The sequence below is a fragment of the Sparus aurata genome, chromosome 12 (genome assembly GCF_900880675.1).
Source record: "Sparus aurata chromosome 12, fSpaAur1.1, whole genome shotgun sequence".
Classification (NCBI taxonomy): domain Eukaryota; kingdom Metazoa; phylum Chordata; class Actinopteri; order Spariformes; family Sparidae; genus Sparus; species Sparus aurata.
The window spans coordinates 13,414,164-13,429,503 of NC_044198.1; the positions used below are offsets into that span (position 1 = coordinate 13,414,164).

General features: G+C 39.5%; 2 protein-coding genes across 5 annotated transcripts; one reads left to right on the forward strand and one right to left on the reverse strand.

Annotated features, from left to right (window-relative positions):
* Positions 1-55: 55 nt before the first annotated feature.
* clic3 (chloride intracellular channel 3) lies at positions 56-4,498 on the reverse strand. 3 transcript variants are annotated; one of them, XM_030434788.1, is made up of 7 exons: positions 4,224-4,498; positions 4,017-4,126; positions 3,196-3,305; positions 1,774-1,899; positions 1,563-1,669; positions 1,288-1,463; positions 56-1,145 (listed from the first exon to the last, which is right to left on the reverse strand). In XM_030434788.1, exons 2-7 carry the CDS (start codon positions 4,050-4,052, stop codon positions 969-971), a joined length of 732 nt encoding a protein of 243 aa, XP_030290648.1. In that variant the 5' UTR covers positions 4,053-4,126; positions 4,224-4,498; the 3' UTR covers positions 56-968. The 3 variants fall into 3 exon arrangements, with proteins under 3 accessions (XP_030290648.1, XP_030290649.1, XP_030290647.1); XM_030434789.1 differs by having other exon boundaries at positions 4,017-4,097; positions 4,224-4,348; XM_030434787.1 differs by having other exon boundaries at positions 4,017-4,097; positions 4,188-4,230.
* A 4,547-nt stretch (positions 4,499-9,045) lies between these two features.
* Positions 9,046-14,951, forward strand: fut7 (fucosyltransferase 7 (alpha (1,3) fucosyltransferase)). 2 transcript variants are annotated; one of them, XM_030436801.1, is made up of 3 exons: positions 9,046-9,372; positions 11,208-11,330; positions 12,544-14,951. In XM_030436801.1, the coding sequence occupies exons 2-3, from the start codon at positions 11,328-11,330 to the stop codon at positions 13,609-13,611; spliced, it is 1,071 nt and encodes a 356-aa protein (XP_030292661.1). In that variant the 5' UTR covers positions 9,046-9,372; positions 11,208-11,327; the 3' UTR covers positions 13,612-14,951. The 2 variants fall into 2 exon arrangements, with proteins under 2 accessions (XP_030292661.1, XP_030292662.1); XM_030436802.1 differs by lacking the exon at positions 9,046-9,372 and adding an exon at positions 9,424-9,954.
* The last annotated feature ends 389 nt before the right edge of the window (positions 14,952-15,340 follow it).

The window sequence follows — 15,340 nt, forward strand, 5'->3', positions numbered from 1 at the left end:
TCAATTTGAATCAGTCAAATATGGAGATGATGGCAGCCAGTCACAGTTCTTGATCTAAGCAAATCAACAAGTTTATTAGGTCGAAGCGAAAACTGTCTTATAATCGAGGAAAATCAATTATAATCACTGATGATGCTTACTGATGGCAAACCTTTTAATAGGACGAACTGAATGGTTGTGAAGTAAAACTACAACTACAACTTTACATGTACTTATTTTCCCTTTAATCATACAGACCATTACAAGCTCACCCAATATTCATACAATCAACACCAGCAAAATGTTTTCACATAGCATTTAATATCAAAATATTATATGTTTTATATGTTAAATTAAATGTATGTCAAAGTTAAACATGACTGTCTGGGTCTCTCCTTGGATACATACCTGTACAGTTAAGAGGAGAGACTGGGAAAAGTGATTTAAAGTGGTGTAGACCAATATCAAGACAAACAAGTCCCTAAAATGATCATTTAAAGGTACCTTAACAGCTTTAAAGTCTGACTTATCCACAGCAAACTCCATCTGTTTTTTTGATATTCACAATAATAACGTTCTGAACACATAAAAATAATATTTGATTTAAAGATGCATCTGATTTTTTGTCAGAATGTGATTAATAAATTGCAATCAACTAAATGCTCAGACACAACGTGACACAACATAAATATTCTCTGAGATTTACAGTGCTTTTTCTCACTATTGCAGGGGCTGAGTAAGAAAACCAAGTAGTACAACCACGTCACACAAAACATTATATACAGTGTCGACAAATACAACTTTTAAGCAGCTTTGAAGTAACAGTTGGCAATTTTTGGAATATATGAATCCAATTCATGTAAACAACCATACTTTCCTCTTTTAACATGACATTGCAAAAAAGTTCATTATCCAGACAGACATGTATTGTTTTGACCAAAGACAATCATGGTGGCTACAGTTTTCAAGCGGTTTGTTGCTTTGCTGCTTCATCTCCTACTCTGCTTGTTCAGGTATTTTGCCACACACTCGTAGGCATAGAGGACCTCTAGGTCTTGTGGGCAGGTGTAACGAAACTCATCTTGCTGGTAGGCATTATCCAGATAACGAGTCAGGCCTTTCAGCTGTGGAGGGATGGCAAAGTCACGATACTTCTTACACACCACCTGGGGGGAAGAGGGGTATTGAGATCGTTTTATTGGCAAAGAGACACCGGAACAACAACACCTGACTCCTCTCCACCGCTGAGATAAAACAGGTAAACCTGACCCATAATGAGCAGAAACGAGTATTCTGAACTCTGCTCACCTTGACAATGTTGAGTTTGGGAAGCAAGTTGCAGTCTGCCAAGGTGAGGGTGTCACCATCCAGGTAGCGGCGCGTAGACTCCGTGATATTCGGGTTCTGGTCCAGCTCATGAGGAAGAGGCGTCAATAGGTATCTGTCCAGCTTCACCAGTGTATGAAGAAAATTCTTCTCCAGCACTGAAAGACAAAAAGGTGTGACAGGCTCCATCGTGTCGCGATATATAGAACAGAAAGGACTCTCAATTCAGTTGGAAATGTACAATCTAGCTCCCTTACTGTCATTTAATCCAGGATTGGGATTCTTTATGTACGCTGAGAACCGTCGGAAGATGTCTTCTCCAGCACCGTTGGACTCTTTGTATCGACAGCACAATTTGGGATATCTGCCATTGTTGGAATGAAAAATGAAAAATGAAAAATGCTTGTCAGAAAACTATATTTAACAATCAGCCAGTGTCTAAATGTCTGTGGGATGCACTCTACTTACTCTGGTGGGGCAAGGGCCTCCTCCAGGAACTCCTCAATCTTGTTTGTGTCTGTTCTGACCTCCTTGTTGTAGAGGAGGAAGGGAGGCTGGGACCCCGGAGCCAAATCCTTCAACACATCAGGTGCCCTGCAAGGAGCGACCACGCTCAGTGTTAAGAATTCACACCACTGTTTTCATTGTGACTTCTCCGCACTGGCTGCCTGCATCTTGTATGCCTGCATTCAGAGCCGAGCATGGTTCACGTGCGCCGAACCAGTGAGGGAATTGACTGCGTGAAAACAAAAATGGCAGCTTCTAAAGAGCTGAGCGCAGATATGCTATGGCATCTTTTATATCAGAACTAGGGAATGTATTTGTTTATTTCTTTTTTAAAAAGAGACAAAAACTTGTTTGTAGTTAGCTTGTGATAGACGGTGACAGACGGATGGTTTAGTGCTTACTAGCAAATGTTACATAAATTAAGAGTAATGACCAGTAAATATGGTCAGCATTGTATTGTCTAAAAAGCATGCCGGCATGTGGATGTTGAGCATTTGGCAAGCTAGCCTCACAGCACCTCTAGCATGGCCATGGGCTCTAGTTGAATCCGTAAACAAGACTGGACAGAGCAATAGCTATATGAGTGTAGGCTACAGATTATTACCAGCCTCAGTGGAACAGTGTGGTTATATCTGGACTTTAGATCTAACGTAGTTAGTCTGCAAATAAAGCAGAAAACAACTTTAGTACACAGTGAACAGATACCTGACCACGAATAACCAATAAGGCATGCTGAGTAGGATTTGCTTCAAGTTCAAATTCCAGACACTTCCCAGTGCCTTTTATAGCTCCATTGCCAAGAATCTCTGCTCTTTTCCAAACAGTTTAAGTGGGCAGCTAAACACTAATGAAATATAATTCAATTACCTAAATTACTGAAATGTAAAATGGTAAAGTTTTGCTTTGACTACATCTGAAAGGATATTTCATCACATTAAACTAAGTTGTGTATGTTAAAGGAGGCATATTATGCTCATTTTCAAGCTCATAATTTTAATTTTGGGTTACTACTAGAACAAGTTTATGTGCTTTAGTGCTCAACAAACACATCAGTTCTCTCAAACTACCCAGCGCTGCAGAATTGTCTCTCTGAGACACTTAACATTAACTCCTGTCTCATTAAGGTTGCCCCCCCTACTGAATACCCAGTCTGTTCTGATTGGTCAGCTCACACACTCCTGAGCAAGCACCGCTCTCCGTGCTTCCACTTAAATTGTCAAGAAGTCACTGAATTAAAGATGGGATTACTGACGAGGTGTTTCAGGAGCTGTTGTTCGTGTAAGAGAGAAAGCTTCGGGTTTAAGACCTGCCTCTTCATACTGCTGTCAGTCTCAAAGACAAGACCATGAACTTAGTGGAAAAAGAAACAAAATGTGCTCTCACCTCTTCATGTCCACAGTGTTGACGGTGAAGTTGGCCCCTTTTAACCAAAGAATCATGAAGATTCTCTGACAGAAAGGGCAGTTGCCCACACTCTCAGCATCACCGCTAGCCTGAAAGACAAACAGACATTAGCTTATAAACACACACTCTTTCACACTGCTTCATTAAAACATTAAAAAACAAAATAGGCAAAAAAGTATTTGAAATGGTATACTGTTGATGTTGTTGTTAATCCATGAATACCTGCGCAGGTATTCTTGTCGAGCCTGCTCTGCTCTGACATTCAAAACCAAACGCTGAGGAATTTCAAATGGATGGTTGCTCCACTACTTTACACCCACACTTAAATACTGTTTGATGCCTCTTGCTGTATCATATATTTTCTGCATCTACATCTTGATAACATTATTATTGAGTCACCGGCGTGTGGAAACAATGGCATTTTTAAGAACTGGACAGGCCTCTTTTCAGTTTCTACTGTTCTCCACAAGGTTTCACACTGGCACTGAGACCTATCAGAAATAAAATGAAAGTAGCTCAAAAATACAAAAAAAAAACACAGTTGGAAGTGGACAGCCAAGATTAAAATAGGAAACGTCTGATTTAGTTATATGTTAGTTAAGATAACTGCAAGCTAACTGAATGTTGGGTGTGTTTGCTGCTGTAATAAGAAAAAATAGTTCATCTTTTGCATGGTTGGGAATGATTACACACAATATGAACTATCTCTTTTAAAATATACTGCATTTATCCTGTGTTATACACATCTGGAGTGTGGATATTTTTGCAAACACAACAGATCACATTATTTTAGATCCCACCTTCACGAAGAGTTCGATCTTCGGGCCCTCAGCCATCTCTGTTTCTCTCTCTCTCTGCCTTGCAGTGTCCACCTGTCTCGACTGGATCCACAAAATGGTTTGAACTGTTGCTGTCAGTGCAAAGACAAGTCAGAGATTTTCTAAGAGTCTGTGACTCATTCCTTCACTCACACAACTGAAGCTGGTATTTCTGACGCCCATACTCACACTGGTAGTCACAGTCAGCACCTGATGCAAGAGCACTGCTTTTTCTTCACTCTTTTGATAATTCTAGCGCTTCACCTCTCCCTCTGCTGCCTCTTTTCTCTTCTCCGCTCTGCCTGTCTTTTTTGGTTCGTCTGTCACCACACCTCGAGCCCTGAGAGGCAGCCCACACCCCCTCCGGCCTTACCAGTCAGACCAGCAATTCTGGATCTGTCTCACTGCCCTTGTGTGCCTCTGTGTCTGTCTCTGTCTTACTACCAACCGATACATGTTCAGCATATGTGCAGGTGCAGTATTAGGTTGCCATGTCACCAGATGGTGAAGCGTGTTTCCTGTGGTTATGAATTTATTTATATAGTTATATAGTGAAATATAGTGCAGGTGCAGTATATCACACACAAGTATATCATTGTGTGTATTGTGATATCACACAATGATCAGCTTAGAGACAATTAAAAAAAAATAGAGCCAGAGAATTTGTACGGCATAGTTGATTATGTAAGAAGCAGGTGCCACCATAAATGTTTGTAATGTATGTTTATGCAAGCCACAGATATGTTCAAACTATAGATTTCTTCATGTTGTCGTGTTTCTTAAGAATCAGTTTTCAATTTTTCTTATTTTGACAACACTGTGCTTATGTTGTGTTAGGTTCAGGCACATAAACCACCTGGTTAGGGTTAGGTAAAGGTCATGTTAGGGGTTTACCTGGTTCTGTCACAGCTCAATGTCTCCTGTGGTTGTGGTTCCGGTCTAGTGGTTAGGGTAGGTTGTCACTGCACACACCATTCCCTCCACCTCATGACACAACATGACAGTCAGCCCATAAACATGCTATGTGAACATGATATGGCAAGTATAGTAGACATGTTGATTTCATACATATGGCGGATTTAAACATATCCATGGTTTTTATTCTGGCAACCTTTACAAGACCGAATGTAGTTCCTTCAATTACTAAATTTTATGACTTTGTACTCTATATAAAAGTACTTAGACATCAGAGCATTTCAAATATTCTGTATGTAATTGTGGAACGTCTCATTCAGGGCATAGTCATAGGCTGCTACATAGCCTCCACTCTTATGATTTACAGCTTTGTAAATGATTTTTAGAAACTGCCTGCAGAGATGTTTTTCCAAATCTACAGCAGGGTTGCCCAGGCTGGGCCCCCGCTGTAGGTTTGATTTGGTTCAGCAGATGTTTCCAGTAAAATGATTATGTAAATAGGTTTATGCAAATGTCAATATTCTTAACCCCAGCATGGCAGGCAGAGTGACACTTTGTACAGGAAGTCTTTCATTTAGGGAACTTCATGTTGTTGTTGTTGTTCTTCACAGCAAACTCTGAAATCCATGTCCTTATGGATGTGTTGGAATCACATTCTTTTCAAATTGTATGATGACACCAGTAAGCTGTTCCTCAACTGGAAGGAAGAGGCCAAACAATGAAAGCAAAACCAATCAGAAAGAGTATGTGTCCACATACTTTTGGCCATATTGTATGTTCCCTTCTCAGGTCAGAAAGATCTTCCAAATTAAAGCATCCAGAATAATTTGTAGACACACACTGATTTGTTTGGTTGTGGTGGATATTTCTCCGTAGCTTAATGAGAAAACAGATCCACCTTTGTCTCTCTCTATCTTGTCAATGATGTCATTGTATTTTGGTGTCCTCCTCTCAGTTTGATGTGTTTGTTTTGTCTCACCCGCCAGCCAACCGCAAGTTGTCGATCAGCATTCATGGTGGCCAGAAAGAGCTCTCATGTAGCAGGTATTCACTTAGGTTTCACCGAGGTTTATATAATTGGAGAGAGGAGGGAGAAACACCCCCCGAGGAAGTAAGCTGACATAAAAAAGAGAGGAGGCTGCGAGCAGAGAGCAGTGAGATAAAGCCAGACAGAGCGGTTACTCTTCATGGGCGAGGGCGCATGAGAGGGAACACGAGGGCGTGATTGTCAGTCATCCATGACTCTGTGATGTGGAATCCACAAATTGCAGTCATATATTGTACAAGGTTAAACGGGGTAATTGAATTCATTGTTTAATGCTAGGTGTTCTGACAGCCCTGGTAACTGTTTCTTTGTTATACTGTTTGTGAGTAAAGCCAACAGATGATCTAACGTGAAAATCTGCCATTCACGGAGCTAAGAGGCCTCCTCACTCTTTACAGTCATGATGGTATGACAGGCATTTGTTGTTTTTCTCCACCTGAATTTGTCCAGAAAAATCCAGAAGCAGAGTAACAAGTGTTAACGAAATTATGAAATGTGTTTTGCTGTACTGTGTAACACAAGAAATATGGCAGTTCACTTTTGTTTGAGCAGCTTCAAATAACATCAGATCGTGTTTTAAATGATTAAAGGATGTACAGTGAAATGAAAGGCAACAAACTTAACAAGACTGTGCAAAAAGACAACAGAATAATGACTCTGCAATATGAAGACAACACGGATGAAGTGATGTTGATGAGAAGAGTCCAGAAAAATAAACATAGGCATGGCAGTAGAAAACAAAAATGTCTGTGTAGTTTATAAGATTTTGCGTGGCTTCGCTCCTCATGACATGTCTGCTTTCATCAACTTAACTACTGCTAAGCTGCTAGAGGTGCAGTCAGGGGGGGACTGCACAATCCCACCCCACACAAAATCTGCTTTCAGCCAGGCCGTCTTTTCGGTTAGGGCATCACGTCAATGTAATTGGGCACCACAATCAGTGAGAGTCCCCATCATATCATTCATTTAAGTGTGATGCCAAGAAAAGGCTTGTTGACACTCAACAATGTGGACTAGGGTGCTTTTTCTATCCACCTGTAACCATCTGATAACATATTTTGCCGTCTCAGTCTTTAACTGTATTACATATGTTTTTTTATTACAATGTATTATTTTGTACTGTACATGTTGAATGGTTTTTATTTGTTCTAGGATTAACATCAGGCAAAGGGACAAGCTGCTCAGCCCCCGCGAGCTCGGGTGCATTTACATTTGTTTGAATACTGGGACAGTCATATCTTAGCATATTTGACCTGCAAGTTAGGGACTACTGGGCTAAATTTGAGCCTCTTTTCTCACTGAAACAAAAATGATATGGCTTAAATCGTCTGTCAGTTTAATCATATTCATTGTGCCGACACATGGTCGTGATTAAGTATGTTTTGTCAGTGACAACAACACAAGTGACAACAACACAAGTTTTGTCAGTGACGACAACACAAGACGTCATCCGTCACACAGGAAAGTTTTGTATAATAAATAAAATAAAATAAATAAATAGAATAAATGATGCTGCAATGCATTCATTAAAATGCAGGGTATGTGATAGCATGCAAACAATGAAGACACTGCACAGAAAGATAGATTTATTTCTGTTTCAAAGATAAATGATGAAATTACATTATACTTATTTTCCCCTTTTAATTTATTTTCCACTCAAATTGGAGATTCCTGAACAAACCACACATGAAGTATTAATCCAGCCTTGTCAGCAGCAGATGCAAACAGCGTTTCAACGTCAACAGTACAGTCAGACTTAATCTGTGCAACACTCCCCTCATGTGGTCTTTTTGTATACCAGCATAAATGTCAGTAAACGTAGCCATAAACATGACATCAATTTAAGCTGTAGATTTGGATGGGGTATTTTTTTTTTTTTTTAGCAAATGCTACAAAAGCTGTTACACAGATAATTAAGTCCTGTTCCATACTGACAAGAGACTCTGATGATTCTCTGTTCAGGTGTTCAGAAGATGTCAGAGGAGCTGCAAACTAACAGAGCACGACAGCCACATGGTAATGCCCTAAAATATATATAGAAAGAGGAAGAGCAGTGTTAAAGACATCATCAGTGATTTTTTTTTGTTTTTTGTAACAGCACCTAAAAGAAGTTTCCTTAACAGTAACAGAGCAAATGAGGTGTCCTTTATGACTCACATGGTCTTTTATCTTTCGGAAATGATTATGTTTTCCACTTACTGGGGATGAGTCATGTATTTCATTTTTCAGCGAGCAAAACAGTTCCTGCAAACCACCGATACGTTACACTTTTATTCATATCAATATTTCTGCAATATGTGTCATATCTGGCAGTTTGAGATGGCCTTTCAACATTTGTAAACGGGACACCGCCGGATATTCTTTTAATGGCACGTCACATTTTGTGGCCATATAAGTGACCGAAAAATAGAACATTTTAGACAAAACATGATCTCCTCCTCACCATGTTGTTTTTGTGCCTTGACCTAAATTAACGGACCAACAGCTTAGCGTTTCCACAACATCAAATGGAAAATTAAACCTAAAGAAACATATATTTTCAACATCCGACTGTGGTTTTGCAGACACCTACAACTGAATTGTACAAAGCTGTTGCTTCTGCACTGACTGACACAAATTGATCACATTATTTTTTTTCTACAGATAAAATAACAGCTTCCTGATGGGCGGAAGATTAATTATGTCCATTTTTACAACATTAAAAGAATAAAAGACAGCACAATCAACTACAGAGACTGTGCAGAGACTAAGCATGCATGCAGTCATCAGAACAGACCATTTTCCCATTCAGTTGAGTGCCTTTGCCACATTGTAAATTTACCTGCCCATCAAGTGCATCTGCAACTCTCTCTGATCAAGTCAAATTTCCTCCTCCCAAACATCTTAAAAACCACCATGCATCTCTGTCTAACTACATAAGCAATTAATTACTTCTGTGCAATTATCCACAACATAACACCCAATGACCCACTGCTGTATGATCGACCGAAAGTAACTCCCATCTCAGTTCTGCACAAAATACTCCACACTTCCTCTTTTCCCATCAGTGCACACATGCAGCAGACACCTCTTGATTATGATCAGTTGTACTGGTAGAATGCCGGCAAGGACAGAAAGAGCAGCAGCATCACATTGACTAGAAAGCCAGAATTGAAGAGGATGTGGAAGGACAAGATAGGGTGGGAGCATTTAACACGATTCTGAGCACAAATCATATGCAAGACTCTTTCACAGAGCCACACCTCAGCTTCCTTAAAAGGGGCTGCCTTTCTGGTATTTAAGCTCTTCAAGCTCATCTTCAGGTTCCAGCCAGCACTGACCAAAAATGGTATCTGTGGTGACTGAGAGGGGAGGACAAAGAAGCCAACTTGTGATCAGGTAAGTAGAGAAAGATCTGTTTCAAGCATCTCTGGGTATATGTGGTCTGACTTTGTGTCGTCTGATCTCACCTCTTGCAAGAGGTGCAAAATATGTCAAAGGGGAGAATTTGCACTTGGTCTGCTGTGAACGAATGAATATATTCAGGGCTGAAAGTAGATTTGCATGACCGTGGCACCTTGTAACGGTCTACAACAGCCGGGGAGGGAGCAGAACGGTACCATAGTGCCAATCTTTCACCACATCCTGTTGAGAGTTCGTCTTGAAGTTTCGACAGTGGAGGCACACTTAGAATTTTCTTTTTTTAATCGAATCCGTCATATCTGGAGGCTCTTGTGTCAACTCATGACGACTTCACTTTTATCAAAGCTTTATTGAAATTCTTTAAAATAACAACATAGAAAAAATTAATCTGATGTCATCGGAGAAAGCCTTGGAAGAAATTATTTGTTCATGATTTTGCTTTATATTGGATGGCTTAAAATCTGGAATATGTTGACATTTGAGCCCAAACACAACAGAGGACCCCTTCAGGTCCGAGAAGATCTCCCATTTCTGATATGTGGTCTACATGTGCGTCAGGTACTTCGCAAAAGAATATGTGTGTGTTAGCGTGAAAGAGAAAAGAGAAAACTATATGGGCATATGTCAGTCCTCTAGAATTTACATTTTCTCATCATGTCATAAATGACTTTGAAGTTAAGACTTAGGTGTCAAAAGTGTCAAAATAAGGGAAACAAAGTCAGCTTTTGGTTTCTCAGCAGTGTGACTGGTGCATTTGGTGAAGTCTTATTTTACACTTTGCGTATTTTGATGTGGTTTGACCTGTGGTGCTACTGTTATGTGAGGTGTGATATTCTGTAATTTAGCAGCCTGGTTCTGCAAACTAGAGAATAGATGGGATGAATCCATGGAATCCAATCAAATCAATTTTTAATTTAAATAACTCAAAAATACAATCGGTACAGTGAAGGATCCTCTTTCCTTAGACCCTCGATTCAAGAGAGGAAAAACAACAAAACAATAAAAATCACTGTTTACAAAATTAATTGACAGAATATATCATAAATTATAAAAAAAAAAAAGAAATTGAAAAAAAGAAATTGCTATTTATAACCCTAACCAATAAAAAGTTCTCATGTGGAGGTCCCATCCTAACGTCCAGACATGAGACAAGAAACATGCTGATGTTATTAGGATCACAGGATGACATGTCCATTGTTATTTTCTACACGTTTTTGCAAATGTTGAAGTTATCTAACAGTATCTGTGTCTTCTTGTTTTATTGCTATGTGCGCTTACTTTTTCTTTTCAGCAGGAAAAAAACCTTTTTTTTTACCCTTTCCTTTTTCTTTTTTTGCCGTAATTACTTTTGGTTTTGTTGCACAGCTCTTTGTCCTTTGTGTTTGTCACGTTCTCTGAGTGTCTTCATCAGTTCCTTGTTCGTACCGGGTCACTCTGAGGCCTATTTCCTTATGTTACGCAAAATGAAACTTTGTAATTTCGGGTCAGTTTCACAATCATGTTTTCTGTTCATCTTTACCATTTTACAATTAATTATATCCCCTTCCAAGAGGAAACACATGGAGAGACAACTGAAACCACATAGGATTTTTTTCTATTACTATATCATTACATGTTAATTTAATAGATGCAAATATGTCTTATTAATCTTCAACCAGAATGCATCAGGACATTAAATCTACCACCAAATGACCCATTATTCATCTTGTGTCCTCTGAACAATTGTTTCATTGTTTTTTCTATTTAGCATTTAATTGACTGACAGTACTCACAACTTATCTTCATGTTTTCTTGTGTTTTTGTCCATCTAGAAAAAAAGGAAGCTTCATAAGATTTTTCTTCAGTCGTGTTTGAACATGTCATGGTGTATGATCTGAGAGGGTGGTGAAGACTCTTCAGACTGGGTGTCACAGCCTGAGTTGGAGTACCTGATGGTGAGTTTATTATTACATTCATCATGTTCAGTATGCAGGAATTCAGGATGTTACAGTCTGACATAGCGGACTTTCACTTATTTTAGCTCTTTTTTAGTTTGGTTAATTTACCTCTGTTGCTAGAGATGTTGGTCAGTAACAGGCAGGTGTCGTGTCATGCAAAGACTCTAGAGGAAAAATCTGCAACCACTGTTGTCATCCGTCTGCATCACTGCAACAACCACCACACCCTAAGAATCCCCCTTTGAGATGTTGTCTTATCTTTTCTGTTTACGTACATGATGTCAGTAAGAAGAAAGCGCAGGTTGTTTTCTCGCTGCCTGTGTGCCTCCTGTAGAAACCTTTACAATGTAGATTCTTTTTATGTATTAATATATAGCCCAAATTTGTCTCATGGGTGACTTTCTACTCTTTTAATCTTACAGTTTAGAGAAAATTAGCATGGAAAAAATTAAGAATAATTATAGAATAATATAATCATTAATCTTATTTGCAATATCATCTCTTTAGTGTATTATAAGAGCCAAACAAAATATAATTTTCCATGAAAAAAAGAAAACCTGAGTTATATCATTATGTCAAATGTGGAGGAGTTTTAACAGAATTTAACCTTTCATTTCTGGCATTGTAAAGTTTTGCTAAATTCTAAATTCGTTCAATCTACATGGACCATCTTTGAGAACTATATAGTGATTTAATGTATTGTTTAGACATGATGTGTGCTGCAAGATTTTTGTATTTTGTTTTACCAATTGAAATGTCAGCAGTAAAATGACCTGTTGATGTTGTTTATTGTTAAAGGATCATTCCAAATTACACCTGCATTGCCATAAAACATGTATACTTTCAATTTTTGATAACTGCTGGCCATTAATCCCTGCGCAAAATGTCTGGGGGTTATTCTGTGCCTCTGGTTGACTGGTAGAGAGATGACATGAGATGAGGGAACACAGATAGAGGAATAACATGCAACAAAGATCTGCAGTGCTTTAACCCTGAAGCCACCACCTCTAAAGAATACAGTCACGGCCATGTTGCTCTGCTTTGTTTCTACAGTAGCCCAGAACAGACAAACCAAATAATGACTCTAGACACGGGTTTGAGGAGCGATGTTCAGTTGGTTACAATCTTCAACCAGACCAAGAGATGCCTATAAATCCTACACTGTCACTGCTTCTTCATAATTCTACTTCTTCATTCCCTTTTGTGACAGGGGTGTCATAACACTAAAAAGAGTGTACTCAGCTCAATGAAGAGATGTCTGGTCATCTGCCTTCTCTGTGTTTTATCGCTGTGTCTTCTCAATGGATGGCAGACACGATTCCAGCCACTGAGGGCCACAAAGCCTTTGAGCAGCAGCAGAGATGTGACCATCCTGCTGTGGTACTGGCCCTTCGGCAGGTCATTCAGCCTGAAGGGTGACGTGTGCTGGGACCTCTACCGTATCCCTCACTGTAGACTGTTGGACCAGCGCTCCTTGTTCCCTTCAGCTGATGTGGTGGTGTTTCACAACAGAGAGCTGGTTCAGGGCATGCAGAAGCTGCCCTTTGACCTCCCAAGGCCGCAAGGCCAAAGGTGGGCCTGGATGTCCCTCGAGGCTCCTGTCTACAATGGAAACTTGGGGAAGTACGCAAACATCTTCAACATGACCATAACCTACAGGAGAGACGCCGATATCACTATACCCTATGGTGAGATACAAGCAAAGGCATCTGAAGAACATCTGGTGGAAGACATCCCTCTGAATAAGAATCTTCTGGCCTGTTGGGTAGTCAGCAACTACAGGAGCCAGCACAAGAGAAGCCAAGTGTACAAAGAGCTCAGTGCCGTAGTTCCTGTGGAAGTTTACGGTCGCTGGACAAAGAAACCCCTCCCCTCTAGAGCCCTCTTATCTACCATCTCTGGCTGCTACTTCTATTTGGCTTTTGAGAACTCACTTGGCAAAGATTACATCACAGAGAAGCTGTGGAGGAATGCTTTCCAAGGCGGGGCAGTGCCTGTCGTCATGGGAGCGCCGTTAGGTGATTACAAAGCCGTGCTTCCTCCCAATTCTTTCATCCACATTGATGAGTTTGCATCCATAAAAGACTTGGGGGAGTATCTACAACAGCTTGCAGAGGACAAGAAACGCTACAGTGAATATTTCACCTGGAAACAACAGTGGAAAGTGAAGTTGTACACGGACTGGAGAGAGAGACTGTGTAAGATCTGCTCACAGTATAACAGTTTACCTCAGCAGAAAGTTTACTCAGACCTGGAGGCCTGGGTCAACAACACTTAAGCTTGCATAGTTGTGGTTAATTTATCCCTGATATTTTATCAAACTTTATCATATTGTGATAAGTTAGAAAACATTATGGCCTAATTTTATTGCATCAGGACTTAAAGGCTCATGCTCATTTTCAGGATCAAACTTTTATTTTGGGTGACTACTTGAAAGGGTTTACATGCCTTTAATACTCATCATTTTAAAACCCATCTCATTCTGCTGTGTTTTGCGTCCTTTCTCTTTAAGCCCCCTCCTCCCAAAAAAAGCTTGCTCTGATTGGTCAGTTTACACACGTCTGACCCAGCACCATCAAAAACAACAAAGCAGCTGTGCTTAATCGACTCTAATTTAATTAAGTGGCAAACTAGCCATTAGGCATTCAATTGAATATTTCAATATGTTTTTACATGGTGAGGTACTATGATGTTATAAAGTAACGGAATTAAAGGCGGGACTACTGATGAGGCGTTTCAGGAGCAGTGTTATCTGTGGGAGAGAGGAGCTTCAGTTGGTTTGGACTTTGGCCGTTTTAACTTTCAAGATCTTTTACCTGCACAAGGATCCTTTATAAAACACTGAAGGAAAAGACAAAAAGAAAGAGGTGAAAATGAAATAGGTCTCCTTTCAAGAGGAGAGAAATTTGAATATGGAAAAAAATTGGAATAATTACATCCTTGAGAATGATTCAACCTTGTCAAAGGACATTTCAGGAAGACGTTTATACTGTAAATGCACATGACCAGCACAACAGTCATGCTTTTAACTAATGACTGAGTGACTAAAATCCCTAGCACTTTATACCGGTCTATTGTGAGAGCACACATATGACTCAACAGCCCCCAAAACTTGTACTGTAAAATCAGTTAGCTGCATGTCAAAGCACAAAAGTTACTGATAACTTTAAGATGCAATAGAAGAAATGCTGCCTTTGGTCTACAGTAAATGCTTTATGATATTTTCCTTGAAATTAAAAAGGCGCAGGATTCTAAAAAAAATGAAAACTTCAGCAAGAGATGAAAGCCTGAGTCTAATGCAACTCCACCCTGCTGCAACAGACGTGTCAGTGCTGAATGCAATGAAGCAATGGTCTAAAAAATAAAGCCCATCCTATAAATGTTAGCATTCTTAGAATTCCATAATGCCGCACCATTCAATAGTTCATTCAGAGTAATAGTTTCAATACTCTGTTAAATGTTTTGATATACAATAGCAAATTTTTTGATTTGATGTGGGAAACAAATGCATTGTATTTGGTTTTGAAAATGTTTAAGACTATGCTTTTAGAGTTTGGGTTGTTAAATTGTGACTTGTGTTCATGCTCCTTTACCAATAAAAATTGTTTGCTGAAGAAATAGACTGCTAACAAGTCTCACTGCAGGGAAGCCCCAAACATACTTGTGAGCTTAGAAAAAAGATCAACTTCCTCAAACGTATTAAAAACAAGGATGTATGGTAGGCAGTGAGTCAACTTGGTGAGGTTCCTTTTCAAGAGCACAAATTGTTTGCAACCACATCTGGTTGAAAATCAAAAGTGATGAAATATAGCGGTCGACCTGCCCAGACTGCATAACATGAGAATGTACTGTGTTTTGTGGCAAAAGCTGCAAAACTTTCACTGGCAAAACAAAGCAACTTCAAAAGTTTGCACATATATCTCAACACATGTTTCAACATAAAGTCGGTTTTACTTAGACAGAGATTTAATAGTTTAGCCAGGAAGTCAGTAATTTCAAGTGTCATC